The sequence below is a fragment of the Dryobates pubescens genome, chromosome 1, assembly GCF_014839835.1.
Source record: "Dryobates pubescens isolate bDryPub1 chromosome 1, bDryPub1.pri, whole genome shotgun sequence".
Taxonomy (NCBI): domain Eukaryota; kingdom Metazoa; phylum Chordata; class Aves; order Piciformes; family Picidae; genus Dryobates; species Dryobates pubescens.
The window spans coordinates 11,889,767-11,916,621 of record NC_071612.1 but is presented as its reverse complement, the minus strand read 5'-3'; the positions used below and the strand labels follow the sequence as shown (position 1 = coordinate 11,916,621).

Below are 26,855 nucleotides of genomic sequence, written 5' to 3'. Positions count from 1 at the left end.
ATTGAGTGAGAAGAGAGAAAAAGAAAGGAAAACTATATGTCTCCTTCTCTCAGTGTCCACCAGGTGCTGGTATGTGGATGTCCTCCTCTGTGGCTGGGGTCAGACAGTGCAACAACTCCCATCAAGCCCTGCCCAGAACTCTCCTATCCCTAAAGTTCCTTCCTCTATCTGCCAAGTCTGCCACCTGCTTCATCCTCCTCCTCTTGGCAATTTCCCCCCTCTATTCTTCAACCTGTGGATTCATCCCACACTTGCTCTCCTCCCTTCATCTCTCCACCAGATCCAGCAATTCTTTTTTAAAAGCAACATAACACAACTGTGAGCAAGGAAATAAAAATAATACTATCAGCAATAAAATGCTACTAATCCACAGCACAGACTCATCTGAGACACTTCCTTTACCCCAACCCCTCATGCAGGTGCTTTTCCCTGCAGCCACCAGCTCAAGAAGGCAGAAACCACACATCTAATGCAGTTTGGGATAGATAATGAGCATTGTGAGTGCTACCAGGCAACCCCACATAACCTTCTCTCTCTCTGTTGGGCCCCTCTGATGTGCCAAGGTGGAAAGCAGAAGCTCTTGCAACCGCTAGTGCAAGTCTGAGCAATACTTACAGCTGATTGTAATTCCAAGCTCTACACCTCTTTTCTTGGGCAATTTAACGTGGAAAGTACCGCTGCTGGGTATGACAGACTCTATAAAACCACAAAGAGACAAGAAAGAAAACAGGAGGAGAAAAAAAACAACACACAAAAATAGAGTTTTCAGCTGCATGGATGGTTTCTTTGGATCTAAGAAAAACAAGCCCATAAAACTCAGCTTTATTGGTTCAAACAAGGATTTGGATTCTCATTAAAAATACATGCTCTGAAGATCAACTGAAGTGCTCACATCACACTGTACTTCAAGACTGAGGCAGCTCTGTCAATGTAAAAGGAAAAACTTTGTTGTTGTTTGTAATAGAAAGCTGCATTTTAGATCTGTCCAATAGCTCTGGGTCCATCCTTGCTTCAAGGCTCCAAACTAATATAAATATTATTCATAATAATGTGCAAATACTTAAAATGTAGATGGCTTCCTCATCTACTCCTTGAGCTTATCTCAGCCAAGTGGTGACTCCACAAAAGAACCAGAAGGGCTCTTCCACCTCAGTGGATACTAGAATACAGCAAGAACTGGTAAAGGTCCTCACAGGATCTTCTTACTCTTGGAACTCTAGCTGAAAGCTCATGCATTTGTGTGACTACACTCCCTCCTGTGGGTTAGCAAGTGCACTGACAGAGTTCTTCTGGTAGTGAGGAGCAGCAATTTCTTTGGCAACTTACCTGCAACATCAAATTCAATCTCAAGCACCACTTTGTTTGTGAGTGCAGCATCACGCAAAAGTTGATTAGCTTCCTCCATAGTCCCATCCTCAGTTGCAATGCTGTTGATAGAAAGGACTCTGTCTCCTACTTGTAGCAGCCCACATCTGCAGTCCACATTGGGAAAAGAGGGTAAAGGAGCAAGGAGGCAGGGAAAAAGAGGAAAGGAGGAAAAGCAAAACAAAACAAAATAAATTCACAACCAGCCATTGGTTCCTTTTGCCAGGCAAATCTGCTACAAGACACACAGGGTAGTGACAAGCCCTGCAGAAGTGGCCCCAAAGAGCCACTTGGGTAATTTCTGCAACAGATGTCACAGTGCAGAGAGACCCTGGAAGGTCACAAAGCAGCACATCATTGTGGCTTGCTTAAATTCACATATACTTTGCTGGTAAAAAAATATTTTTGGTCACATTTCCTGCAATATCCAGGAAAAAGAAAGGCAACCCTCACCTTCTCAAAAGTCAACATCATGGCCAAGAGATGAGAATGATAAATGAAAAGGCATGTGCTCTCCTACCATATCTAACAGTACACAGCTCTTTCCACTTGCTTGCACCCTCTGCACTCCAAACTAATGGCATCAAAAATTGCACAGATTCCTCTGCTTAATACGTGGCTAACACTGAAGCTCCAAACCAAAGAACTCACTGAAATGTCTCAGCACATTGGATAATCATTTATCCCTTGTAATTGCATTTCTGGAAGCCAAATGTGCATTGATACAGTTTAACTGCTTTGAAAGACCAACATTATTCTGATGCAGTAACTTGCCACTATAACCACAACTGGTCCTTTGGGGCTTTTGGTTCAGACCTACTTTCTCCAGGAACAGAGATCATCAGGTCTTTTACTTCAGAAATAAACACAGTGATAACAAGGTTGTGTTGGAGATACATTGCTACCACATGTTTTGTCTCTTGGGACCCCACTATATTTACAAGCAAAGGTAGTTTTCACACATGAACCACTTCACAGTTGACACATGTGCACATCCCTTTAGTTTTAAGCTACACTGCAATACCAGCAAGATAATCCTCCCACAGCTAATCTGGCCCGTGCCTCTACAAAATCAGGAGTGCAGTATTCCTCCTCTTTCTCCTCCACACCATTTCATCAGTTTGCCCTTACAATCATATCTTTTCCAATTCTTCAATCCTCAAATGCCTTATAAGTCTGCCCACTTGAGCAAACCTTGGGAAATCATTCCTCATCCATCATTAACATGGGTTACAGAGTGGTCTCCAAAAGAGATTGAGCATTATGGGAAGAAGTCTACGGTTCACCTCAACATTTTGAGTTATTGTACCACCTAGATTTCCCAGAAGGCAGCACTTATCCTGTTTTGAGCCTTCTCCAGAGAATCTTTATTCCTCTCCTGCTTAGTAATCAAGCACATCCTTTGCCCTCTCCTTTCTAGATGTCAGCTTCTGCTGACATCTCACAGAAGACAGCTTGCATTGTACTAAACCTCCCAGCCACTCTTCATCACTCACATCTGATTCAGTTGTAAGAAAACATGGTACCACAGCTTCCAGGCACATGAAGAGCCCATCAAAGGCAGTGGACACAGGCTGTATTATTCACCTCCAAACAACAGGATGTGTATGAAAAGCCAGAAAAATGCACAACAGCTTTTGCTGCTGGCCCATCAAAAGCTGAAATATGAGCAGGTTTGGAGAGAGCCTTGGGAGGTGGTTTTACTGAAAGGAAGGTATTAAACAAGGACGAGGGGCAATGGATATAAACTACAGCACAGGAGGTTCCACCACAACATGAGGAGGAACTTCTTTACTGTAAGGGTCACAGAGCACTGGAACAGGCTCCCCAGAGAGGTTGTGAAGTCTCCTTCTCCGGAGACTTTCAAGACCTGTCTGGATGCATTCCTGTGTGACCTGCACTAGATTCTATGGTTATGTGGTCCTGCCCTGCAGGGGGGTTGGACTCGACTTCCAGAGGGCCCTTCCAACCCCTAACATCCTGTGAGCCTGTGAACCTTGCAGGATATTCCTGCTGCTGCCTGAGTTCATGCCATCCATGAAAAGACACTGGCTGTTCTGTGAGAGGTACACGCAGAACTGTTTGTTCAAGGAGACTTGGACGAGGGCAGACAACTCCATGGTGTATAAATGAATCCACCCTTGCGAGTAAATTACATCAAGTTTTATTACAGTCCTTCCCTGGGCTTGTGGCTGTGCAGCCACACAGATGCACTTGGGAAAAGCAGCTTACAAGTATGAAGATGGCAAGGAGTAGAACAGAGATGCCTCCTCCAGCACTGAGAGCTCTTTTGCTGTGGCCACAATGCACGTTTTGTAAAGGAGGAATCAGTATCAGTGTCACACAGCTATCACTGTCATTTCAAGGTCTCACCAGGACACAATCAGTGCTGTCATCACTGTTTGGGCCACAGGGGCCGGGTGATCACAGGATGATTTAAAGTGGCATCAAAGCAAACATTTGCCACCTTTCCACCAGAGCTGCCTTCTCACAAAGCAATAATTTCTTGTGTCTCTTCACTCAAGGCAGATTTGCCTGGCTATTTTACAGCCAATAGTTCTGTTAGGTCAGAAGTATTTTATTTCTTTTACTGTCAATCACAGTTGTTTAAGCCTCGGTCTTGTAGGTTCATAAATGTCTGTGGGGTGAAGCCACAACCCTCTGGATGCCTTCACAAGTGGAAGGAGACCTCAGGTGCCTTGTTAACCCTTCAGAATAATTTTAGAGACACCAGTTTCCAGCTGTCATCTGTCCTTTCGTTGGAAGCAGAGCCTAGGGACCAAGGCTCCTGCAGACATTTCCTTTGCTCTGCTGTGGGCGCCTACACAAACCTTTTGCATGGCTTTCTCAAGAGGCAGCATTTGTCTGAGAGATGTGCACTCTTAACACCACAGCTCACAAAGTGCTTTGAGATCATGGGAGGAGAAGTGCTTTAAAGTCAGGGGGGAGGAAAAAGAGTACCAACATCTCCTGGGTTAGGCTGCACCTTGAGTACTGTGTCCAGTTCTGGGCCCCTCAGTTTAAGAAGGACAAAGATCAAAGCTTTGCTGACAGCTTCTCCCAGTTGCTAAATTTTCCTTTTGCAAACTATTCATATCCAAAAGCCAGAAACACAATGATCAAACAACTGTGTCTAAACAGAGCTAGGAAACATGTAACTCAGCAGGAAGCATTGATTTTGGATACCAGGATGGAGAAGTCATACTCTCTCACTGCTGTCAATGACAGCTGGGGGAGGAAGGACACAAAAGCTATGTGTTTCAAGGCAGCCAAGAGATGTCAAGCGCCTTCCTATTCCATTCTACCTGCTGATAACAGAGGCTGAATCACTGCCTCATTTGAAGGCTTCATCTTGCACCCAGGAAACAAAACAGGGGGGGAGGGAGGTCTGCTACCAACTATTGGCTGTGAAGCAAATCGCAAGTCAAGCAGGTGAGAGCTTTTGCTTCAAACAGCCTGTCACAAGCTAGCAGGAAGCAGATAATCAATGTGAGGCAGACCAGCCTCCCTGAAAAGAAGCTGATGTTGCCCTCCTCCCTGGTAATACTCACACTTGCTAGATGCCCAAGAAGTAGCTCCTCCACAGCAAGCCAGATAGACAAAGTGATTTTGGTTCATGCTCTTGTGCAACAGCACATTCAGATTCACAGGTCTGTCCCAGAAGTATGTGAACATGCAGGACAGACCCAGGATGCTAAGCCTGATCCCTGGCATCCTCACTCTCCACTCTCCTCACCCTCTCCTGCAAAAAGCAGTAACAGCAGCACAAGAAAAAGCATACCCCAGGTCTGGATGAGAGCCCAGCTTGGTAAAGAGGAGAAAAATGGTTCTAACAGCTGCAGTTACAGAAGAATCTCTCAAGAGCAGGGAATAAGGTATCTCAGAAGGATGGGAAAAACAAGCCCTGTAGGACAGCAAGAACCAAAAAGTGAAAGGAAAGCAAAAAATTGCCTTTTCTACCTTGCTGCAAGCCCAGTGCACTTATCCCTTCAAGATGGGGAGGAAAATTAGTATTTTCCTGCCAGCTAGGAAGAGCAGCATAGTCTAGGAAAGGTAGAAACATACCACAGATTTAATCCCCAAAATCAAATTTAGCAGAGAGGATTGCTCCCTGCCCCCAGAAAGCAGAAGGCAGCAGCCAGAAGAGCATGAATCCTGCTGGGTGAGCAGCCAAGAGGGAGAGCAGTGTGTGGACAATTTAGAGCCAAGGAAGACTATTCCACAAGTCTCTGCTTTTGCTCCAGGCTTGGCAAGAGGATAAAGCAAAGCCAGGCATATTTCAGTACATCTTTCTCCTCCACTGGGACAACAGGCTTTGTTGTTGCCTGATTTATAAAAGGAGTTTGGTGCTTTGCAATGTGAGCCAAATTCACCCCAGTAACAGAGGATAAAAAAACCCAACCAAACAAACACCACCACTTCCCTTTTTAAACTCTGTTTGGAAACAAACAAACTAAAGGCAAAAAGGCTTTTGAAATCTCTTGTAACCTGTATCACTCAGGACAACACTTTTCCCTGTTCCAGCCCCTTGTCCCTGACCTCCCACAGACACAAGCACCAGGCACCCATGCTCCTCCCTGCCCCTGCATGGGTTGCCTGGGGAAGCTACCAGGCAGAAATTGATCTGCACAGCAAGGACTTGTATTGCCTTTTGGAAGTGCTTTCCCTGTCATATGACTCCTTCATGTACTCATTTTCCAGGCTGGCTTGGGGACACTAAACCATCAGTGCACGTTGAAGAGGCCCTCAGTGACTTCTCCCAAGGAAGGGTCTGCAGCAACTGCTGCGTGCTACCATGTGATTGCACCTCTATCACCCCTAGGCAGATGGACCACCAGCAGAAATCACATGTGGAAAGGAAACCAGCACAGAGGCATAAGTTCCAGCTCATTCAGCCCTCAATTTTTAATTTGACTACCAAAACCAACTCTCCTTTGCACCCTGCAAATGCTCAAGACATGCTGGGACTTAGTCCATTTAGTAAGAAAAGCCTTGCTAGAGAGCACCTATGTTGTAGTGCACAGACACTTGAGCAGAATGTAAATTCAGCCAGCAAGGGTATTGGAAAAAGTTGAGCCAGAGCTTCTGAGCTGTGGCTCAGCTGTCAGAGGAGTCATTGCTCCCAGTGTGCCCAGGGTAACATACAGCAGTTAATGCCCCTCTTCTTTTCTGCTCTTTTCCCAGCATTATAAAGCAAATAGCAAGAGAGCTTAAATGCAACACCTACTTGCTCCTCAACCAAAGCCCCGCTCTGAGCTTCAAAATCTTGGCTTTAAGGCTGGCTCATGTATCTGGACTCTGCCACAACAAAACCAGGCAGAAAACAGTTTGCTGGGGCCACTTGTTTAGATCTTTCCCCTTTCTTCACCCAGACAAAAGCTGTATCTTTCAAAGAGACAGAAACAAACCAAACCAAGAAGGAATGGGAATGGCACTCTCACACAGACACACGCTCCCTTCCTCCTCCTCCTCCCAGAACAGCCGCAGCCCGGTGCCAAGACGTTCACCTGGGATGCGAGGGAGGCCGCGGTCAGCCGACGAGTGCAGAAATGGCAGTGACAGTAAACCATGCCCAGTGAAGAATGGGAGATATTACAAGGATGATAGTAAATATCTAAATGAGCCTCTGAGGAGAGAAAACAAACCAAACCATGAAATGTTCTGCAGCAGCACCATCAGCATCCAAGGGCAAGGTCTCTAACCTCTCTGCCGGGCTGTCGGGTTCAATAAAACGGACCAAAGGTGGGGAAGAGAGGGTTTCAGTAGCAAAGATGCCTCCCTGGAGCTGAAGTCCAAAGCCATTCAAAGGATCTCCCCTGAGCACCACCTCTGTTGTCTCCGTGTGGACTATCTGCCCTCCAGGACCCACCGTGCTGGAGGCCAGCGACACTAAGAGAAGGAGAGATGCAGAAGGTCAGGGTAGCCATAGTCAGCATAGACTTGGTCACAGACCTCACTCTGGCCAGTGGTGGGGATGCACTGACAGTGCTAAGTGCTCCTCTCCCAGCTAGCAGTCAATGGTAAGGACAATAAGGACAACAAGGCAAGCATGCAAGCCCCATCCTACCCAGATCCAGCCTCTCTTACGTGAGCTTTTGTGTTCCTTCTTCTTCTGCCTCCTCCTCAGCATGGTGGTGCGGGGGCTCATGGGGTGGGAGCTGCGAGGTAGAGTGTTCGAGTTCTGGCAGGGGAAGCCCTGCGCATTCATGGTGGGCGACGAGAAGTTGGCAGCCATCAGAGCTGGGGGAATACAGAGCATGTTAAAGATGTGCACAGAGAACTGCAGCAGTGGATACACCTAATGAGATCATCAAACACCTAATGCATTCTGACTAGCTCCATCTTCCAAGCTCCAGGGCTCAAGACAAGGTGAGAATCTTGTCCTGGGCTTGCAGCTACAGGGCAGCTGACTAGGCCTGGACTCCAGATGGAGATTGCTTTCTGGTGTGCAGTGCCTCCAATGACTGGGCTGCATGTTACTGCAGCACCTAGGCCACAAGAAATGCATCATGGATGCAGCACAACCAACACTGGCTTGGTACAATGGCATTAATGACCCTTAAATACATACAAAGAGAAACTTGAGTTGCTGGACCATGAGACTACCTTGATTACGTTCCACAGTTCAGACAGGACAATGTTTCCTACTCCCTATCTTACTGCCATAAGAAATATGAGGCTGCACTGAGCTTGCTTCCTGCAGGAGGAGGACTCACAGATTTTGAAGCAGCCATAATCCAGCAGCTAACATGTTGTGTGGCACCATGGCTGAGTTGGATGCATTGTCATATCAAATTTCCACACATCAACAGAGGTGTCCTTGTCCCACAGCAACTCATTTTTGCTGTAAGAAGCAAGGCACTGGGGTGTGGGAATTAGAGCATGGGTGGGACCAGGAGTCTACAGCACACCGCCCTTGTTTCAGTTATCAGATGTGTGTGTGTTAGGCTGCAGATCCTGCCTTTATATCTCAGCACTGGACCCATGGAAACAAACCTCCAAGTGACCAAGGAGGACACCAGTGACAAGTCAGGCTATGGAATTGGGTATTGAGGAAATGAAGGGGCACAAGATGAGTGCACATGTGCAAGGATGAGGATGACACCCCCATGTGCTCAGGTTACATTTGCAGTAATCCTGTCCAGACGCCTGGCTCCAAGTGGGAGTCTTGCAGTGCCCGGGGTGATGGGTGTGACAGTAATTGACACAGGGATCCCAGCAGTGGTGGTGGTCACTCTTCTGCACTTTGACTGATGGCATCCAGGAGAGCAGAATTCACCACAGGCAGGAAGAAGAAGAGAGAAAAAGAAAAGGTAAGAAGTCTAAGCCAGGAAATTGTACAGAAGAGCCTCTCACTGGCTTTAAATGAATCAGGACCCAACCACAGTGTGTCAAGCACCAGCAGCGAAAACACATCCCCACGTAACCTCACGACACTTGATGCAAAGTGGCAGAAATCCACCCCTTCCCCATAAAAAGCTTCACATCCTGAGTCAACAGTTTGACTAAGCCATGCTGACAGCGTACAGATGTCATTACCATTTGCAGTCTGTTGTGCAACATGCAGAAGCTCCCTCCAGCCACAAGTTTCCCACAGAGGCCATCAGTGTTATCTAACAGCACCAGCAAAACCTCCTTGTGCTATTTTCCAGCTAATGGAGCTGCCCTTCCAGGGACAAGGCAAAATGTCTTCTGCACATGCCAAGGACTGCTTTGAGCACTTTACTTGGCTTCATTGTTGGTTGTTTAGTGGCTGCTCTTGGCCAGGAATGCACACATGGATGAGTGAAAAGAGAGGAGTAGCGGAGGTCCACCTCCAGCTCACCAAAACGAAAGGGATTTCATACACTCCTGCCTAAAAGCAATTACAGAGGGCCACTGACACAGGATAAGATGCCAATGGTGTGGCAAACATTATTAAATTAAATCAAAACATGGCAGACTCTGCTCATGGGCACAAAACTGCTTTAACTTCGACCCTAACCCCAGCCCAGGAAATGTTGGCAGAAATCTGTTGCTGTGTGACATCCATCATCTAAAAATCCTTTATCCCAGGAACTGTGGCTTTGGGACAGAAAGCCACAATGCTGCAAGTCTTCTCTGAAGTGCCTGAAATGCCCTCCCAGGCACAGGTTGCTTGTCTGCTCTGACATCCCTTTTACCCCTGGGCAGTGCAAGTATCTATTTTATTCAACTAAACATGAATGGTATCTCACAGCAAAGCATCATGGCACCACAAGTTATTCCAGAGCTCTTTATCTCACAATCACTCGCACTGACTGGCAACCACTCTCCTAGGATGAGATCTCCTCCAGACTCTGCACCCTCAAAGAGGGCAGAAATGCTACCAGCGCTGATACTACAAAAGCTTTCCAGGGGTGCAAAGGTGGGACAGGGACTCAGCTTGTTTAGTGAGTCCATCCAGAGATGTCATCTAAAGGTCACCTGATTTCCTTTAATAGTGGAAATCCATTTTGTGTGTGTACATCACAGGCATCGAAGCATTTAGGTCAGCTTTTCCAACCAGTATAGTGACTAGATTCAGTCTTTGCTAAACATATAGTGAGTTTAGCACTTAGTCTATCAAGCTCTTGAAAAACACACTTCCAGCTCTGGGGCTTCTATTTTGTGGATTTAAAAGTAAAGTCAGAGGCAGGCGGCCCTTAAAACCAAAAAGCAAAGTAATAAATGTAGCTATATCAAGACAAAAAGGAAAGCTGTTAATAAAATTAAGCACTTTGAACATGAGGGACAGAGCTTATGGGCATATACATAAAATAATTTAATCCATTTACAGTAATTAAAACACTCCCATTTGTTTATACATTCATAGCTCCTATCTGACAACAGAAAAAAAGTGCCTTTGAAACTCAGCTGTCAGAGCGCTGGAGAAGAGAAGAGATTTTGGCCAATTCTGTGATAAAAACCTACAACAGCCTTCCTCAAGCTTTCACACTTCATCCCTGCCTGAGGAAAGCCATCCATCTCAGCACTGCTCCTGGGCACCATCCACTCCCACTGATTTCGTGAGCAGGGCATAATCCTCCCAACAAACTCTCCAAATGCCCCCAGAGACACAGAGAAAGCAAAGTCAGTTTGACAAACCCCATGCTTCCACATCAGACTACATTTTTACTTGGCTGCTGCAGCTTCAGATCCCTCTCCAGCTCCTCAGTAACCAGACTTTGACTGCACAAGAAGCCACTTTTAAAAACATATATCTAATGATGAGACCCATGCAGGCACACTCAGTAATGCAAGCGCCGAAGGGATGTGTCTGCATGATCTCCTCTTCTCAGCTGCTTTCCCCAGGCTCTCCTCTCTTGCCAACCACAACAGTTTGGCTTCACGTGGCCCATTTTTCTTTACCCCATTGCTTGTTTCCCTAAACTCTCAAAAAGCAGCCTGTGGAGTTGGCACTGGAGCAAAAGACAGTGTCCCTCCCAGGTCCAAATGCAGTTTGTCAACTTTGGTGCAGTTCCTGGGCTGCTCACTGTGGGCTGCATGGTGCTGTGGCTGGTTACACCACCAGTGAGCACTGCTTTGTGAGCTGGTCTTCCTTGCCCAAAGAGCTCTCTTTCACAGAATCACAGAATGTTAGGGTTTGGAAAGGACCTTGAAAGATCATCTGGTCCAAGCCCCCTGCCAGAGGAGGATCACCTAGAGTAGGTCACACAGGAATGTGTCCAGGCAGGTTTTGAATGTCTCCAGTGAAAGAGACTACACAACCTCTCTGGGTAGCCTGTTCCAGTGCTCTGTCACCCTCACAGAGTGAAGAAGCTTTTCCTTATGTTCACACAGAACCTCCTATGCTCCAGCTTGCACCCATTGCCCCTTGTCCTATCGCTGGACATCCTGATCCTCGCTCTTCATATATTTACAAACATGAATGAGGTCACCCCTCAGTCTTCTCTTCTATCTATAGAGACCCAGCTCACTCAGCCTTTCTTCATAACAGAGATGTTCCACTCCCTTTATCATCTTTGTGGCTCTGCACTGAATTTTCTCAATCAATTCCCTGTCCTTGAACCGAGGGGCCAAGAACTGGACACAATATTCCAGATGCAGCTTCACCAGGGCAGAATAGAGGAGAACCTCCCTAGACTAAAGAATCACTCTCTCCTTCCGGTACCCATAACCCCTGTCAGCACTGGTGAAGGTTTGAGCCCAAGCACTGATCTCCAGCCACACACCTCTGGCTTCTAAGAGCCGTTTGGCATCCTTCTCTGTGATCCCTCACATGTTAAAGAATTTAACCAAAAGTGGGATCAAGTGTTACAGCCCTTGTTGTTCATATGTTGCAATTATTCTCCCAAGCTTGTGTTCTATAGTTCTGCCTTAGCAAAGTGATCTGATATATGGAAGTTTGGGTAAAAAGGCTCTGAACACATCAAGCTGTCCTTTCATAGATCCTCTTTCTCCTGAGCTGCTGCTGAATGCATATATTCTAAAAGAAGATTAGGACCAGGGCACTAATGGAAGGAGTAGAATAGTTCATTTTAACAGCCATTGAAAAAGGATTATAGCTCTCCATTTTTTTCTTGGGCACAAAGGTCAAGTAATCTATCCTCTTTGTTAAACTGCTTTAATTCTGCACAAATTGGACTGGACATGTAAGAGACTTATTTCTAGACATGGAGATGTTATTAGATTTTATGTTTCACTGCATCACATTAAAGAGACAACATAGATATTTTCCTCCTTTCCCCAAATCACCCTAAAAGAGAATGCAAAGAACTGTGCCCAAGGCTACTGAGCATCACCATGAAAATGTATGTCCCCAAGAGACAAGTGATTGAAAATGGCTGCAAAATGGGCTGCTACTGAGCAGTCACACTTGAAACATCTGAATTATGAGACCACCAGTACTGACAAAACTGCAGCCAAGAGTTGCAACAAATCACCTAGTACTGAGGCTGTGTTCACCGTTCACCATGAAGTTTATATGACAGCTTGAGTCAGCCTCTCATGTGGAAGGAGAAACTAAAGGTGAGCAATAAGGATGCTCACCAAACTGAATTCCTAATGATATTTAGAAGCATTTTGGACTTGGTTTCATTGGAGACAGAATTTTCCCCCCCCAGTATTTCTTTGGCAGAGGTGGTGGAAAGCAGCAGCAGCTACAGATGCATTCACTCTAACCTTGCCTGCTCAAACACAGCTGCCTTTCAAACATCCTGGAAGATGAACACTTGTGTTACAGATTTGTTTCCTAAAGAAGTTCAGTAGGACCCTTCCCAGCTACTGACATGTCCTTTACAGAGCCTTACCAGGCATCAGCAAACGAAAACATTTGCCAGCACCAAGGCTGTTTTCCTTCTCTCCATTAAAGTCTCTTATCTGAGGTACTGAGGAAGTGGCTTGCACAGCACTCAACACTGAAAACCGCTGGGATTCCCAGCTCTCATTTCCTCATTCAAGCACAGATGTTACCTTCTTTCCTATTCACATCCTTGAAGAATGTCATCCAATCACATGTATTTCATAAAAACATTTTTTTTTAAACTCCCCCCCCCACAGATGTCCCTTTTTGGAGTCTGTTGCCAGCATTCAAAAGCAGCAAGAACTTCAGCAGAGTCCTCAAGTAAGTTTTGAGGGCAACCAGTAGTGTTTGCATAGAGGACAAACCTGTTTCTGGAGGCTTCAAAGGCAGCCTGCTTTGGTGAACAGGTAATATCTCTAGCTTGACATTTTCTGAAGTGGCTGCTAAAAGCTGAGTGGCCTCTAACAAGGAGCAGTGCTCTGTGCTTGTGCCATCGATGGCGAGAATGTGGTCACCAACTCGCAATGCACCACATCTGCAAAGGAAACAGCAAGAGAGCTAATTATACACATAGCCCAAATCCATGTCCTTACAGCTGGGAGCAGACACACACAAAATCTAGCTGTGAATTATTGTGTGAATTCACATGATTTTTTTTCATAACTCATTTTTTTTCCCTTCTAATTTGACTCTTAGGTTCATGCCTGAGTCAGTGCTGCTGGTGGCTCAGGAAAGATCTTTGAAGTTTTTTTATAGTAACCACTCATAGCTAGTCTGGATAGCTGAGGGCTCACCCAGCCGTGCAGTTAAGCCTGACAAGCCAGAAGTTCAGCTCAGCAGCATGACTAACCACAGCAAGGGCTGCACAACGGTCTGTCTTCCTGCAGCCCCAAGGAAAGGATGACTAGCTGACTTGCCCATCAGGAAAAGGCTCTAGCCAGAAGCTTCCAGAACAGGTTTTTGTTGTTCCACAGCTCCAGGGCAGTCAGATCTGAGGTTTTAAAACCAGAGCTCAGCTTTCGCATGCACCGAGTTACATTCATTCCCGCTTGTGAATGTCCACTGGGTTTGGGTCAGATATTTTTAGAATGCTTAGTGCTATGAACATGCAGATAGGAAAGGCAGGGAAGAATGGTATATAACAATGCCTCACCACCACCACCAAGGAGAAAGGAAAAGCAGAGCTAGAAGCAGCCTGTTCAGATCTGTACCTGTCCACCACGCTGGCCGGCTTGATCTTATCAATGACAATGACCTGCTTGTTCCGGTGTGTGGTTGTTGTCAGTGTGATTCCTAGTGTAGACCCTGGAGTCTTTGCTATTTCAACTAGTAAAGGACCTGAAGCATTTGCTACAGTATCTGCAAAACAAAGAGAGCATCTGAAGAAACTTGCCATACATCCTTTCCCATTTCTAAACGCAGGGGGTTGGCCAGCAGTACTGACTTGCCATGCACATCAGCAGCCATGTAGTTTGGACACCCTAAAACTCTATTGTGTGGTAACCTAAAAGCAATACAAACTCAGAAAGCAAAACTGCATCTGCACAACATATACATGACAATGAAGTGCAGAGATACTACAACCATTCACTCAAAGAAACAACCTCCCTGCAGCTTTTCTTGGGGTTAAATAGCAAGACTGAGGAAGAGATTGCTCAAAGGCTGTGCAGCAGTCGCATCAACAGCTGTAAAAGCAGGGGAAAGAGGAAGCTCAGAAGGATATCGCTGCTATAGGCTTCCTCCTAAACAAACAAACATTAAAAGGCACAAAGAAACAAAAATCCCAGTTTCTGAAGTATTCAGGAGTCTTGTGTGCTGAAGACCAGCCCACAAGTCAGTCATCTCCTGTGTGCTTCAGCACCATCTTTGAAATGCCACCCTCACCCCCTTGTTTCAGCTCCCACAGTGCAGCAATGGGAGCAGAGACACAGCACTACCTGTCCACAGGCTTACAAAAGCCTCCTCTCTCCCATCAGACAACACCAGGGTAACTTATGTTTAAGAGATGCATTTCTGTTTAATAGATGCTGTAAGTAGAGGCTATGAAATTCCTACAAAATTGCACCTGCTAGCACAAGCCTGCACCATCCTTAATCATCTCTTCTGAGAAAGGAAGAAGAAAAAGCAAGCCTATGTCTCTGGCTGATTACACAGAAATTCCCTCCACCCCTATTACACAGATTTGCTTCTAGTTTACCTAAAGCCATGATAAAGAGACTGGATCCATGAACTTATTATCACTAACAGACATCCCACAACCAGCACCCCATGTGTAGTTTGACCCTCTTACAAAAGCACTTTATGGAAACCCAACCATCTGCTTTGAAGGAAAGGCCAACAGAGCCCTCTGAGAGCTTGATGCCTCCTCAGCCCTTAATTATTCATAGCAAGGCTTTTCTCTTCCAAAGCTATGCTTCACTAAAAACGCTGATGTTACTTGGCTCCAGAACTTGATGCATAGCTCATTCTCGCTCTCTGATAAACAGGAGTATTAATGCAGATGTCAGAAACTAAGCCTCAGCAAGGTCTTTCCTGAGATTTGTTGAAGAGGTTGAGTCTCTGAAGACAGAAATCTCCCTTGGAAATTTCCCCTGGGGATCAGCCAAGAGATGTTCAGGCTCTGGTCTACTCCCAGTGCCCATTTTTCTGGAGAAGGAAGGAGGAGGAATGAGCTGTGCTGAGGTATGTAGGCTTCCAATAAAGCATTGTTTACTCTCTGTTGAAAAGGACCACTGTGGAGATCTGTAAGCCCAAGTTCAATCAAAAGACGCACAAAGCAGCCAGCTAAAGCCTGAGGAAGGTGCACTTAAGCCTTTGTTAGCACCAAGAGACTGAGGACCTCTTCCAACAGCAAGCACCAGCTATATGTTGGTTTTGCAGCCTGTGTGTATCCAGCACATATCCTCTGAAGGGGGACACAGACACATATTAGAACAGAACAGAACAGAATAGAATAAGCCAGGTTGGAAAAGACCTTTGGGATCATCAAGTCCAACCTATCATCCAACACCATCTAATCAACTAAACCATGGCACCAAGCACCCCATCCAGTCTCTTCCTAAACACCTCCTGTGATGGTGACTCCACCACCACCCTGGGCAGCCCATTCCAATGGCCAATCACTCTGTGAAGAACTTCTTCCTAACATGCAGCCTAAACCTCCCCTGGTGCAGCTTGAGACTGTGTCCTCTTGTTCTGTTGGTGGTTGCCTGGGAGAAGAGACCAACCCTCACCTGTCTACAGCCTCCCTTCTGGTAGCTGTAGACAGCAATAAGGTATTCCTCCTGAGGGTAAGGACATAGGAAAATACAACCATGAGAAACCTTGCTGGAATGGTAGATCTTTCTTTGCCAGGAAATACCTTCTCCTCTCAGTTTTTATGCAGCTTCTTGGCTTTGCCAAGGAAGGTCTCAGCATGCTGGTGAGAAGAAAGCTTTAGGTATGTACTTCCATGTCAGGACCTGAGTTATCAACAACAATATAACAAAACACAGTCCTGCTTCGAGCCCACAGTCCCTCCTCCCATTGCACACACAGCAGGCCACCCCATCACCCCTTTTAATTCCCATCTCCAATGGCATAGATGAAAATTACTCCAAATGCATTTTATAGAGGTGTTTGTTCAGGAAATACCAGCCAAGCCTCTCTTAATTAATCTAGGAAAAGATTTGGCTCCAATCAAAGGTCAGGAGTCTGCTATTTAGCAGTATCTGTGAGGCATGATTAGCACCAGGCTATTACACTGCAGCTAATTTAAAAAGAAACATGGAGAGGCCAAGGCAGGCCATGGAACAACCTTCCTGAAGGGAGGCAACAGGTGCTGCTGCTTTGGCACCATGAGATGTTTCTGTACCATCATGCCCAGCATCTGTGGAAAAGGCACCCACAGCTCTCCTGCCTTTCACAACAAATCTCACCTTACTTGGAGCCAGAGCCTTTCATGCATGCTAAGAGAGTCTAACCAGTTGTTCTGGAGGCTCAGCATTCATGAGATATTCAACTCTAATGCTGCTCAGCATGCACTGAGGGCCAAAACTGACACTGCTGCAGAAGCAGCACGGCTGAGGGCAGTGACACCGAGTTCACTACAGATACAGCAGCTTGCATCATTTCTCTAGGCTGTTGTTACCAAGGAACAGAAATCCAACATATACATACACTGCCTTGCATGGCTCTGCAGGTTTTCATGTAAGGGTTTGGAAGTGTTTTGCAAGTGATGGATCCTGCCTCCCAGAGGAGGATGGTACCATTTTACAAACTGGGAAACTGAGGCAGAGCTGACACATAACTTGTCAAATAAGACACATGCTTCTCTAGTGGCTAGTCAAGGTCCAGAAGATCATTCTCTTTTGCTGGATGAATAGTGTTACACCTTCTGACATTGCTTGGGGGAAAGCATGCATGCTATCTTCATCCATCTTCAGAAACAGTTTTAGTAACCAAATAAACCCTTGAGTCCTCTATCTTTTTGAAGGCATCTGCTGCTCTTTTTAGGTGGCATAGGATAAATGTGCATGCAGTATTGGCATCTCTGGCCTGGATCAGTTAATATCTGCCCTCAAATCTTGCCTGCATTATTTTCTCCCCACACCCAAATTCCAGCCATTCCCAAATGTTCAGGTGGAAATTCAGCAGCCACCAGGTGACTCACTCCAGGTCTAATCAACCCTGCAACCTTTACCAACAAAACAGAAAGAGGAAAGCCTACCAACATTTGCTCAGGTACTACAAATCCCACCATTCTGTACACATGGCTGAACCAAGGAGGACACAAAGGCCTCTGCAAAACCTGCTCTCACCCATACACTTGGTGGGTACGCACCAATATCATGAGGAATACAAAGGAAACAGTCTGCTCCAGGCAGTCAGACACCCCAGTGCAGAAGATAGAGGGGAGTTGGTTACCCACCACTCAGAGATGAGGGCTGGCAGATGTTTTCTAAAAGATCTTCCTCGCAGTAGCTTATTTTGGAGAAGATGTTGAGGGAGTTTTTTCCTTCTTTGATTTTTCCCCTTGAGCCTTACTTGGCTTGGCTCACCTCCCTAAGGAGGGATGTGTCTTGTAACTAAGCTGCAAAGTATCATGAGCATTTTCCTGGGGAATAAGTGAGGTGTCCCAGCAGGGATGATCTTTTCCCTGCTGTAACGCACTTTGCAAGAGAGAAGGAAAAAGGAAAACCTCCTAGAAGAACCAAACCAGGGAGCTTGTCCTCTTCCTGGCACAGCCCAGCAGCTCATGATCTTCCCATCTTCATGGGCACACAGATTAATCTGACTTCATAGGCTCCTCTTCAGGCCCTACCCCCTGCCACCCCACAGACACCAAGGGGTCACCCATTTGTGGGACACTGTCAGCCCTACAACTCCATCAGCAGAAGAGCCCTGCAGGCTAAAAGATCTTCATCTGAGAAATGAATGGGCAGAGGGGGCAGCCAGGGGAATGGGGGAGAAGAAGGGCACAGCAAATCACTTTGCTCATTTGTCATCTCTGGCAGAAAGCTTCCCTGCTCCATGAGTCACAATCCTAAAAGCTTGCAGCCCAGTGCCTCATGTCATGGCACACAGCTCATTTACAGAGTAACTATTCAAATGCCACCAGTTTCTGGCTGATCAGTGCATTTGTTTGGTGTTTTTTCCTTCCCCCCACTCCCTTGTTTCAAAGAGGCCCATAAGATGGAGTGCCACCACGGGAAAGCATCTGTTCATTGCAGAGCTTATCTGGCATCAGCAAAGGGCAGAGATTTTCCCGGTGCCCAACGGAGGCACGTGCCCAGTTTGCACTCCTTTTAAATGGAAATGGCAGATTAATTTAATTCTTCCAGTGGCCTTGAGAAATCTCAGGCAATTTGCTTAAAAGCCTGCTGTGGCCCCATCCTGTGCTGCCCCCGCCCCGTGGAAGCCTGACAGCTAGGCATGCTCAGTGGTGAAGGCAAGCAGCTGCCACAACCCTCGCACTGAGAGCGGGGCTGGTCTGATGTAGCTCATCCTCAGCACATAATTCTGGCTGAGGAAACCACAAAGCCAGCTGGGGAACACCATGATTCAACACTCCTCCACAGCAGCCCTGGTCTCTCACCAAGGACAGATGCAGAAAAACAACTTTCCCTCCCTCAAGGGTCAGGCCTCACCACCGTAGTCCTTAGGGCTGCAGCAGAGAGTGAGCGTGATGTAAAAAGCTCCATCTGCCCTGGAGATGAACAGGTCAAGCACAACTTCATGGTGGTGTCACCAGCTTTTACAATAAATCAAGTGAACTGTGTGTCTATGTGTCCCCCAGCCCTTTCACCAAGTTTTCAAAATGGAGTGTTCCCTTCAGGCTGCTAACATCCCCACATTACCTTCAGCACCTGCTCTTCCCTTCCCTTTAAAGAGAATGTCTGTAATAGTTGTGATGTGGGGATGATGCACTCATCTCCCACTGCAGTTATTAGCTGTTGCCTGGCAAAGCTGTCTGCAGAGATTGTTTTAAGCTGCACATTTTGCATCATCTTGCCTTAAAAGAAAGCAGGGCAAGTGCATCCCTTTACAGGGCTGGGGAGAAGAACTCTCTAGGCAGAAAGTATCTTTGAAAGGGGTTGTTTTGACATCTTGGGAAGTATCCAGCTGTGGTCCACTGCAGGGAAACACAAGACAAAGAAACCCTGCATAAAACTCTGCCATCACTCTGTTTTAGGTGAGCAAGCTACTCAAGAAGAAACACCAAGGCACCTTTAAGGCTATTTTTGTGCCATGTCAGGTTTTAAAACAACAGTCAGCTTTCTGCAACATAGGCACCAGGGGACCATACAAGAAACAACACCCCAGGAAAAAAACATTTCTCATGCCCCATTAATTGCTTGCTACTGTTCAGACTTGACAGCTCTGGGCAAAATCCTTCTTTAACCACAGCTGCCTCTTCCTCTGGCAGGGCTGCCAGCCTGTGAGAAGAGGAATGGACATCCCATACTGACGGCTTCAGAGTGACCATGATCACAATCATACAGCAGAGAAGAAAAGAGAGATTGGGTAATTTCTGTTCTCCATGAGTTTCCCCTTTTTCATGAATGCCAGCCAACTTCTAAAGAGAAGATGCTCCTATAGCATGACAGAAGCCAGGGGTATGTGCAGGCAACTACTGAGAGACCAGGATTTTCCTTCCAGCTCTCACAGCAGAGTAGGTGTCGACATGGCATATGGCTGCCCAGGTCCTGGCAGCCTCCTCCCCAAGGGGAGACCCAACATGGCCATGTTTGTGGAGTTTCCACTGAAAGAAAGGAGAAAGTTTGGGAGAAAGAGACTTAAAGGAAGGAGAAAACCCTCCGGGGTGGCACAAAGAGCTCCTTTATCCTGGTACAACCTTCTTGCACATGGAATGAGTTCTGGAATTCTCAGCTCTTTTTCATTTGTAGATGTCTTCACTGACCAAACAGAAAACAATCTGATATCACAGACTCCTGCTCCTCACTGAATTCTAAACTCCAATGTCCTGCTTGCAGAAAAGACTCCAACCTAATCCAGCTTGCTGCTCCCACAGAGTCAGAAACCCCTCGGGAGACATCTATGCAACATCTGATGCAGAGCTCAACCAGCTTCCAGACCCAACACAGCTTCGGACTCTGTGGTAACCTTAAACTCGTTACTGACGCTCCCTGCAGTAACAGCTGTGTGCCACAAAGCCAGCTCAAAATGACTTTACAGTAGCTAATAATAAACCCTTTCCCAGGGCTTGAAACTGAACATGAAAAAAGAAAGGAACAGCCAACAAACCACAAACCCTCAAACTTAATATCTACTGTGCAGAGCACTTTTTAGAAATACCCATGTTCTGCCATCCAGGAAATTCTGTCTCATTTGAGGTCAGTCAGTGATCACCCCTCGTTTATTTCAGAAGCAGACCTGAACTAACATTTCTAAGAAAGGAAACAGCTCCAGAATTAAGCAGGGTCAAAATACAGAACCAAAGGCACAGCCGCATCAAGTCTCTGCCTGCTAGCAGCTCAATTCCCTGCACATGTTTCATAGTGGTATTGTAGAGCAGGCAGAGCACTCCAGCCTCCTTCAAGTCTGACTTCTCCTATGCTCTCTTCACTTACATTTTTTCCTCCTTCTCTAACACCAATTATCATTCCTACTAGAACACATCACTGGGTAAGGGCATTTCAAACACATTTAACTAAGCCATCTTTGAATTCTACGCTCTAAACCCATGTTGGCAGCACATTGCTCACTGATTTTTCCACTGAAACTGAGTACCCCAGTTACTGTGTCTAGTCTCACATACTTTCCAGGCAGTCAGAGAAAATGCCACCACAACCATCTCGGCCTTACCCATGATGGTCACATCATACTCGATCTGGAAGAGTGCCTCCTGGCTGCACTGCCGCAGGATGTTGAGGGCATCAGCGTGGGTCATGCTGTGCAGAGGGATCCCATCAACACTCAGCAGCCTGTCTCCAATTTTTAAGGACCCTTCCCTGTAAGAAATCAAACACAACAAATATTTTGTATTTATATTTAATATCTACATTAAAAGGTTAATTAATTTGTTCCTGTAGGAAGTCAACGCTTCTTGGACCCAGGCCCATCATATTAAATTAGCAGCATGAGAACAGATAGACTGCCTCCTGCTTTCTAACCAAGCACCAGCTCTTTAGCTGCACAGGGTTAATGAAACAACTGCCTCTGGAAGAGGATTTTCTGCTTAGAACATCTACACATGGATCAGCCTATGAGCACTGCATCCATCCTCCTCACATGCCACCTGTGTCTTTCCACCTCACCTGCATGAGAAGCCTTGGGGATGCACCAGCAAGGAAGACAAGGGCAAACACCTAACAGTGTGGTGAGAGCTGCTGGTCTGCCTTCTGAACGCAAATGTTGGAGGTGAAACACAAGCATTACCTGTCTGCTGGGCCACCTGGCCTCACATAGGTGAGCACCAGTGGTCTGGATTTGTGCCAGTCTTCATGGGCTCCCCCTGCAATCAAACCAGGAGAGCCGTAAGTCACTGGAGGCTTGAAAATCTGAATGAGAGTGCTGAGAAAGGAGAGACATTTATCACGTAACAGCTGACACAGCCTGAAAGCAAAAAGGCTGCCCTGGATTAGGCAGCCAGCAGTCCTTGAAGGCTGAACGGGATGCTCTCCAGGACATGCTTTTGCTTCTCTGTTTATTACATTCATCTTCTTACTTTTCCCAAATCACCTCTGCCAGTGCTTGCCCCCACTTGTTTCCACTGGAATAGCTACTAACCTCTCAGAACAAAACCAAAGCTGTTGCCTTCCTTGTAGAGGGACACCTCAATGGTCTTGGGAATAATACCAGCACTGCTCTCTGGCACTAAAGGAAGAAAGGAAGACCCAGTTACCCCCAAATAAACCTTTTCACACCACCCTGCAATATAATACCAAAATTCATTCAAACAGCACTTACAGGAAAGTCCAGCTCAATACCCACATTGTATCTTCCTTGTCTGAAGGCAAGAAGAACCCAACCCAGATGTGTATAACTTTGTCAGAGCCAACCAGCATGCTTTAGGATGATTTCACCAGCACCAGTGTTGTGCATCTCGTTTCACTTTGGTCTTGGCTAATACTCTGACATTCAAGTTACACTGTCCCATTTATCAACTGGCTTTAACATTCAGCATTACTCCAAAGCCAGAAGCTGCTGTCACAGATGGAAACTTATTAGAAAAAACCCACTGCAGCATGAGGAATCAAGTCACTGGCTGACCTTAAAGAAAATGAAAATCCCAAATCCTCAGTGCAAAAGGTTGGGTTTTTTCCTTACCTCTCATATTTTGACTTTAAAAAAAAGATTAAGTGAATCCTTTAAACTGATCCTAGGGGCAATTCAGTAATTTTATGTTAAATACACAGTGCTATTTATTGTACAAAGGCAAAGAGAAAAAGAAATAAACTGCTTCCATCCCTCACCGTCCCCTGCTATTTAATGATTTATTGAACTACTGCAGTGAATATGGGACAATTTCCCAGGCTTCTCCATCCCCAACTGCATGTGGCATTTCAGTCTAGTCCACTCTGAAAAGATCAATTCCTAATCTTCAAACCAAGTGTGATGAATGGCTACAAGGATAATCAGAAAAAAGACTTGACTTGACAAAAGAGCTTGACTTCAGCCTGACAAACTGGAGCTGAAGAGTCCCCAGGGCACGTCCACACTAGCACTTCCCCTTGGCTTAGGAGAAGGTTTTTGAAGCAAATCCCCCTACTGTCCTCACTACCCACATTGCCAAGTGCCCGGAGAGCTTGCAGCCTACACCCAAATTAGGGTCATACTAACCCTTAATGTAACCCAAAGAATTACAGTGAAAGTATGGAACTCCCTTGCAGGCAAACAGCCCAGTTACAGCAAGCCAAACAAACCCCAAAAACACTGTCTCCCATGCATCCCCTTTGCTGGGCACAGACTGCTAACAGGGACACAGCCTGGGAATATTCCAGAAGGGAAAGGTTCAGGACATAGGAGGGCTCCCAACTAAGTGGCGATACTCACATACCAAGAAAAGGGTATAAAGCATTCACAACTGAATTTGCAGCCCATCCAATCTCTGTCTTAAGCATCCAAGCATGAAGTTCTGCAACAGCTTTTGCTAAGATCAGTGGGGAAGGGAAACCTAAACTAGTGTCAAAACAGGACTTGGTTAATTTATGAAAGAGCTAATATGACACAGTGGCCTGGGAACTAGACTTGGACTTGCAAAGTCTCCTCTAAAGCATGAAGTTATAAAGTGGGGAGAAAAATTCAAACCTACAAGCACAAGTTATTGAATTGCACTGTATTTCTGCTCTTTGCCCAGGGAAAGAGAGAAATGAGAGAGTGCACACAGCAATAACAAACCCTTACTGTGGATAAAAGCCCACAATGAACTGGAGCAAGATAATAATTGACAATTCCCTGCATTTTGCTGTGCCTCTTTGTTTGGATTAGTCATAAATGGCATCAATAATCTCATTGGAGAGAAATTACTATTTCAGTGAGCACTTCCTGCTCATTCAGAGGTAGGGACATTTTGCCTCACTGTTATTGATTGAGCCAGGCTGTATTGGCACTGCTCCTTAGCTGGTAAGTACAGCTTATCAGATTCCTGATAGCCAGGCTGACAGCTGAGGAGAAAGGTTAAGAGTTGTCATCTCCAGTGAGCAGGAGAACATGGAAAACTTGTGATGCAGGTTTTTTTTGCCAGGGTTGTTGTATGCAAAAAGTAAAAACTACTAACAGCAGAAGAGAGGGTCGTGGTGCATAGAGACTCAACTAATTCAGATTACATATTTTGTTTCTTAGGGCTCTATATGTTCATTTATATATTCAATACTTTTCATGTAAAGGCAGCAGCTATAGCAAGGCTATGGAATGCAAGATAGCTTCCTATCTGGGGCAAAATGTTTAGATTTCATTAGCTGTGTTTTTCCTGTCATTTTATTTTTAGTTGTTCTATTTCTTCTGCCCAGTCATCCTCTGATGGATCTGGGTAACTGAATGAGTAATAAATGGGAAGGCTGTTTTCACAATGGAAAGGCTGTGATGAGCTACTGTATCGAGGAATTGGTTTTAATCAGAACAAACAAATGAGGGCAAGAGCAGAGTCTCCCACAGCAGGGCACAAGCCCTGTTAACACCAGTTGGGCTTGCCAGATTCTGCCAGGGCCCCTTAGCTGGAAAGCAGACCATTTCAGTTTCCCTTCTGAAAACACATCCCATTTCAAAGCATCTTGAGGAATAACAGCACTTGCCACAGTTCAGCAAAGTGGATCGGGCAATCCACACTTAAGACTGAATAAAACCACTCAGAGCCATGCTCCAGAAAGGAAAAAGAAAAACAAGCTGAAGCAGCATCAGGAGGCAGATTGGCCTGCGCTACCGAGTCACTCTGAGGCAAGAGAGACCTAATCAACCATCTCCTGCCAGTGTGCATGAGCAGACACCCACTGTGCTGGAAAAAGCTCTCTGCTCCGACCCCACACAGCTCCGCAGCAGCCACTGCGGCGCTGCCAGCGGATGAAGGCAAAACGTCAAAACACCCCTGGACACTGCCTTGGCCATGGTGGCCAACACATGAGCGAGCCCATCTGCACCCCAGGATGAAGAGCAGGCAAGAAAAGAGAGCAGCGTTACCAGAGGGGCACCCACCGGCTGGCGGAAGCTCGTATTCTACTTCCAGCACTACCCTTTCGCCCACGTTCTTCAGCAGGCTTATGATCTCATCGTGCCGCAGCTTGGTCAGGTTAATGCCATTCACAGACTTGATGTAATCCCCGACATTCAGCTGGTCACTTCTAGAAAGAGGAGAAAGAAAAGGAAAAAAAAGCCAAACAAACAACAAACAAAAGCAGTGGTAGCACAGAGTCTCTGCTAGGCTCAGCCTGGAAGTGCCTGGTGAACCTTTTGTAACTGGGGGACTTTCTAAACATGCCACCAGCGCTGCGCTGATCTTAGCTGTCTGTCTGCACCTGCCTGCTGTCAGAGGGAAGGGTTAAACCCAAATCCCTCTATCTTTTGTGGTAGTGAGTGTTCAGATCCGTGCATACAGCAACAATCACAGTCTACGTGTTCACAGCCTCTCTTTGTTGCTCTGTTCCCATTCATGTAGAGCAATCAGTCAAATTGAAGCACACCAAGAGGTGTCTGGGGGGAAAAAAAACCAACATAAAAAAAATCCAGCAGGGGAATAGAAAACATCTTTCCTTTTGCCTGTTTTCTTCAGGATTGTTCAATTACTCCTTCCCTTTCTCTGCTTCTTGGAGCCTTTCTTCTCCCATTCCTTTTCTGAGCCACTAATGTTACTTACACACTCAGTATTCAGAGCAGATACAGTATTAAACCACTTAGCTTGATCAAGATGTATTGTACCATGAAGCTCTCCTGACAAGGCTGCCTAATTTCACAGAATCCCAAATATTCCTACACAGAGCATAATTGCAGAAAGCATGGGAAATAACTCAAAATAGAAGACATTCTACTTACTGAAGCAACAACTTTACATTCTGGGGCACTTGAAATAAGGGAGCTGGGTGCCAGCTGTTTTAATTACAACCACATTCACTCAGTAGCTAGAACATGCAGCTATTTACCTCCAGTTTCACTGTGCTCTCTGCATCCTATTTCATTTTCTCACCTTGCAGCTAGTCCTCCTGGCCTCAGATTGGAGACTCTTGGCTTTCCATCTTTGTCTGTGCCACCTGAAATGGTTAACCCAAGGGTGCTTCCTTCCTTTTTAATCAGCTCCACAATGGTGACCCCTCTGAACTCCTCTGAAAGATCAGGAATAAAGACAAACATCTCATCAGAAGGCACATTCCTCACAATTCTAAGTACATCCTTTTCCTACAGTGGTGGGAGAGCACATCTGGAATGATTTATATAATTAGCTTCTGTTTATTTAAAATGAAATTGTGAAACAGAAGTGCGTCCTGGTGGATCCACAGCCATGGAAAGGAAGTGTTTGCATGCAGGTCTTTCAGGCAAGACCAAGCAGGACAAGGCAGAGAAGTGAGGGCTTGTGGGAGGACAAAAACTGTGTTTCAATGTGCTGAAGCTGGAAGCAATAGAAGGACTCAAAAAACCAGGATGATGAGATCCAGGCAATGGTCTAGGGACACTACCTCAGGTATTATGTTTGATATGGAGCAGGAAGAGTGTTAGAAGGGCTGCAAGTCAGTCACAGTTATCAGGTAAGAGGATGCTGTGTACCTGCAGTAGCTGCCTGGATGGACAGAACAGGGTGGCTTTTAAAATATTGTGACTAAAAAAATACCACAAGACATAAATACAGTTTGGACATGAAGAACATTATATGGAGAGGGTGGGATCCTTCCATCAGTATGGGAAGTGGGGAGGGGAACGGTGTTCATTCATTCACAGCAGTTACCCCACCCATTTGCACCTGGTCCAGGTCAAACTTCCTCCATATTACCCACCTCATCTACAGCTGGAACTGAAGAAGAAAGTAATTTTTACATCATAACTGGTTCCACAGGTACTGTCAGCCATAATATGTATGGCAGAGCCAGGTTTAAAAGGTGCATACCCCACACCAATACTGTTGTATCAGTTTGCTGTAGGCCAGGTACATCTTACAAGGGCAACACTCTTGTCCAGCCCCTATGCCTGAGCTTATGTGCCAGTTTTGATCCCATTAGAGCTCACATCTGGGTCTAACAAAAACAAGGTCCCTAAACTCTTCCAACTCTGTATTTGGCATGGAAGAGGGGAGTAAGTTAGCTGG

At 45.9% G+C, this 26,855-nt stretch overlaps 1 protein-coding gene across 1 annotated transcript in view; it reads right to left on the bottom strand.

Moving 5' to 3' along the window:
- The window catches only part of GRIP2 (glutamate receptor interacting protein 2), a 314,160-nt gene that overhangs the window by 34,946 nt on the left and 252,359 nt on the right, over positions 1–26,855 (bottom strand). The window contains exons 3-14 of the mRNA XM_054161402.1: positions 25,746–25,881; positions 24,746–24,906; positions 21,860–21,946; positions 21,509–21,584; positions 20,936–21,081; positions 13,840–13,987; positions 12,994–13,163; positions 8,490–8,615; positions 7,453–7,605; positions 7,068–7,254; positions 1,327–1,472; positions 616–696 (exon numbers count right to left, since the gene is read on the bottom strand). Coding sequence (XP_054017377.1) covers positions 616–696; positions 1,327–1,472; positions 7,068–7,254; positions 7,453–7,605; positions 8,490–8,615; positions 12,994–13,163; positions 13,840–13,987; positions 20,936–21,081; positions 21,509–21,584; positions 21,860–21,946; positions 24,746–24,906; positions 25,746–25,881 — 1,617 coding nt within the window. The remainder of the gene's footprint in view (positions 1–615; positions 697–1,326; positions 1,473–7,067; positions 7,255–7,452; positions 7,606–8,489; positions 8,616–12,993; positions 13,164–13,839; positions 13,988–20,935; positions 21,082–21,508; positions 21,585–21,859; positions 21,947–24,745; positions 24,907–25,745; positions 25,882–26,855) is intronic.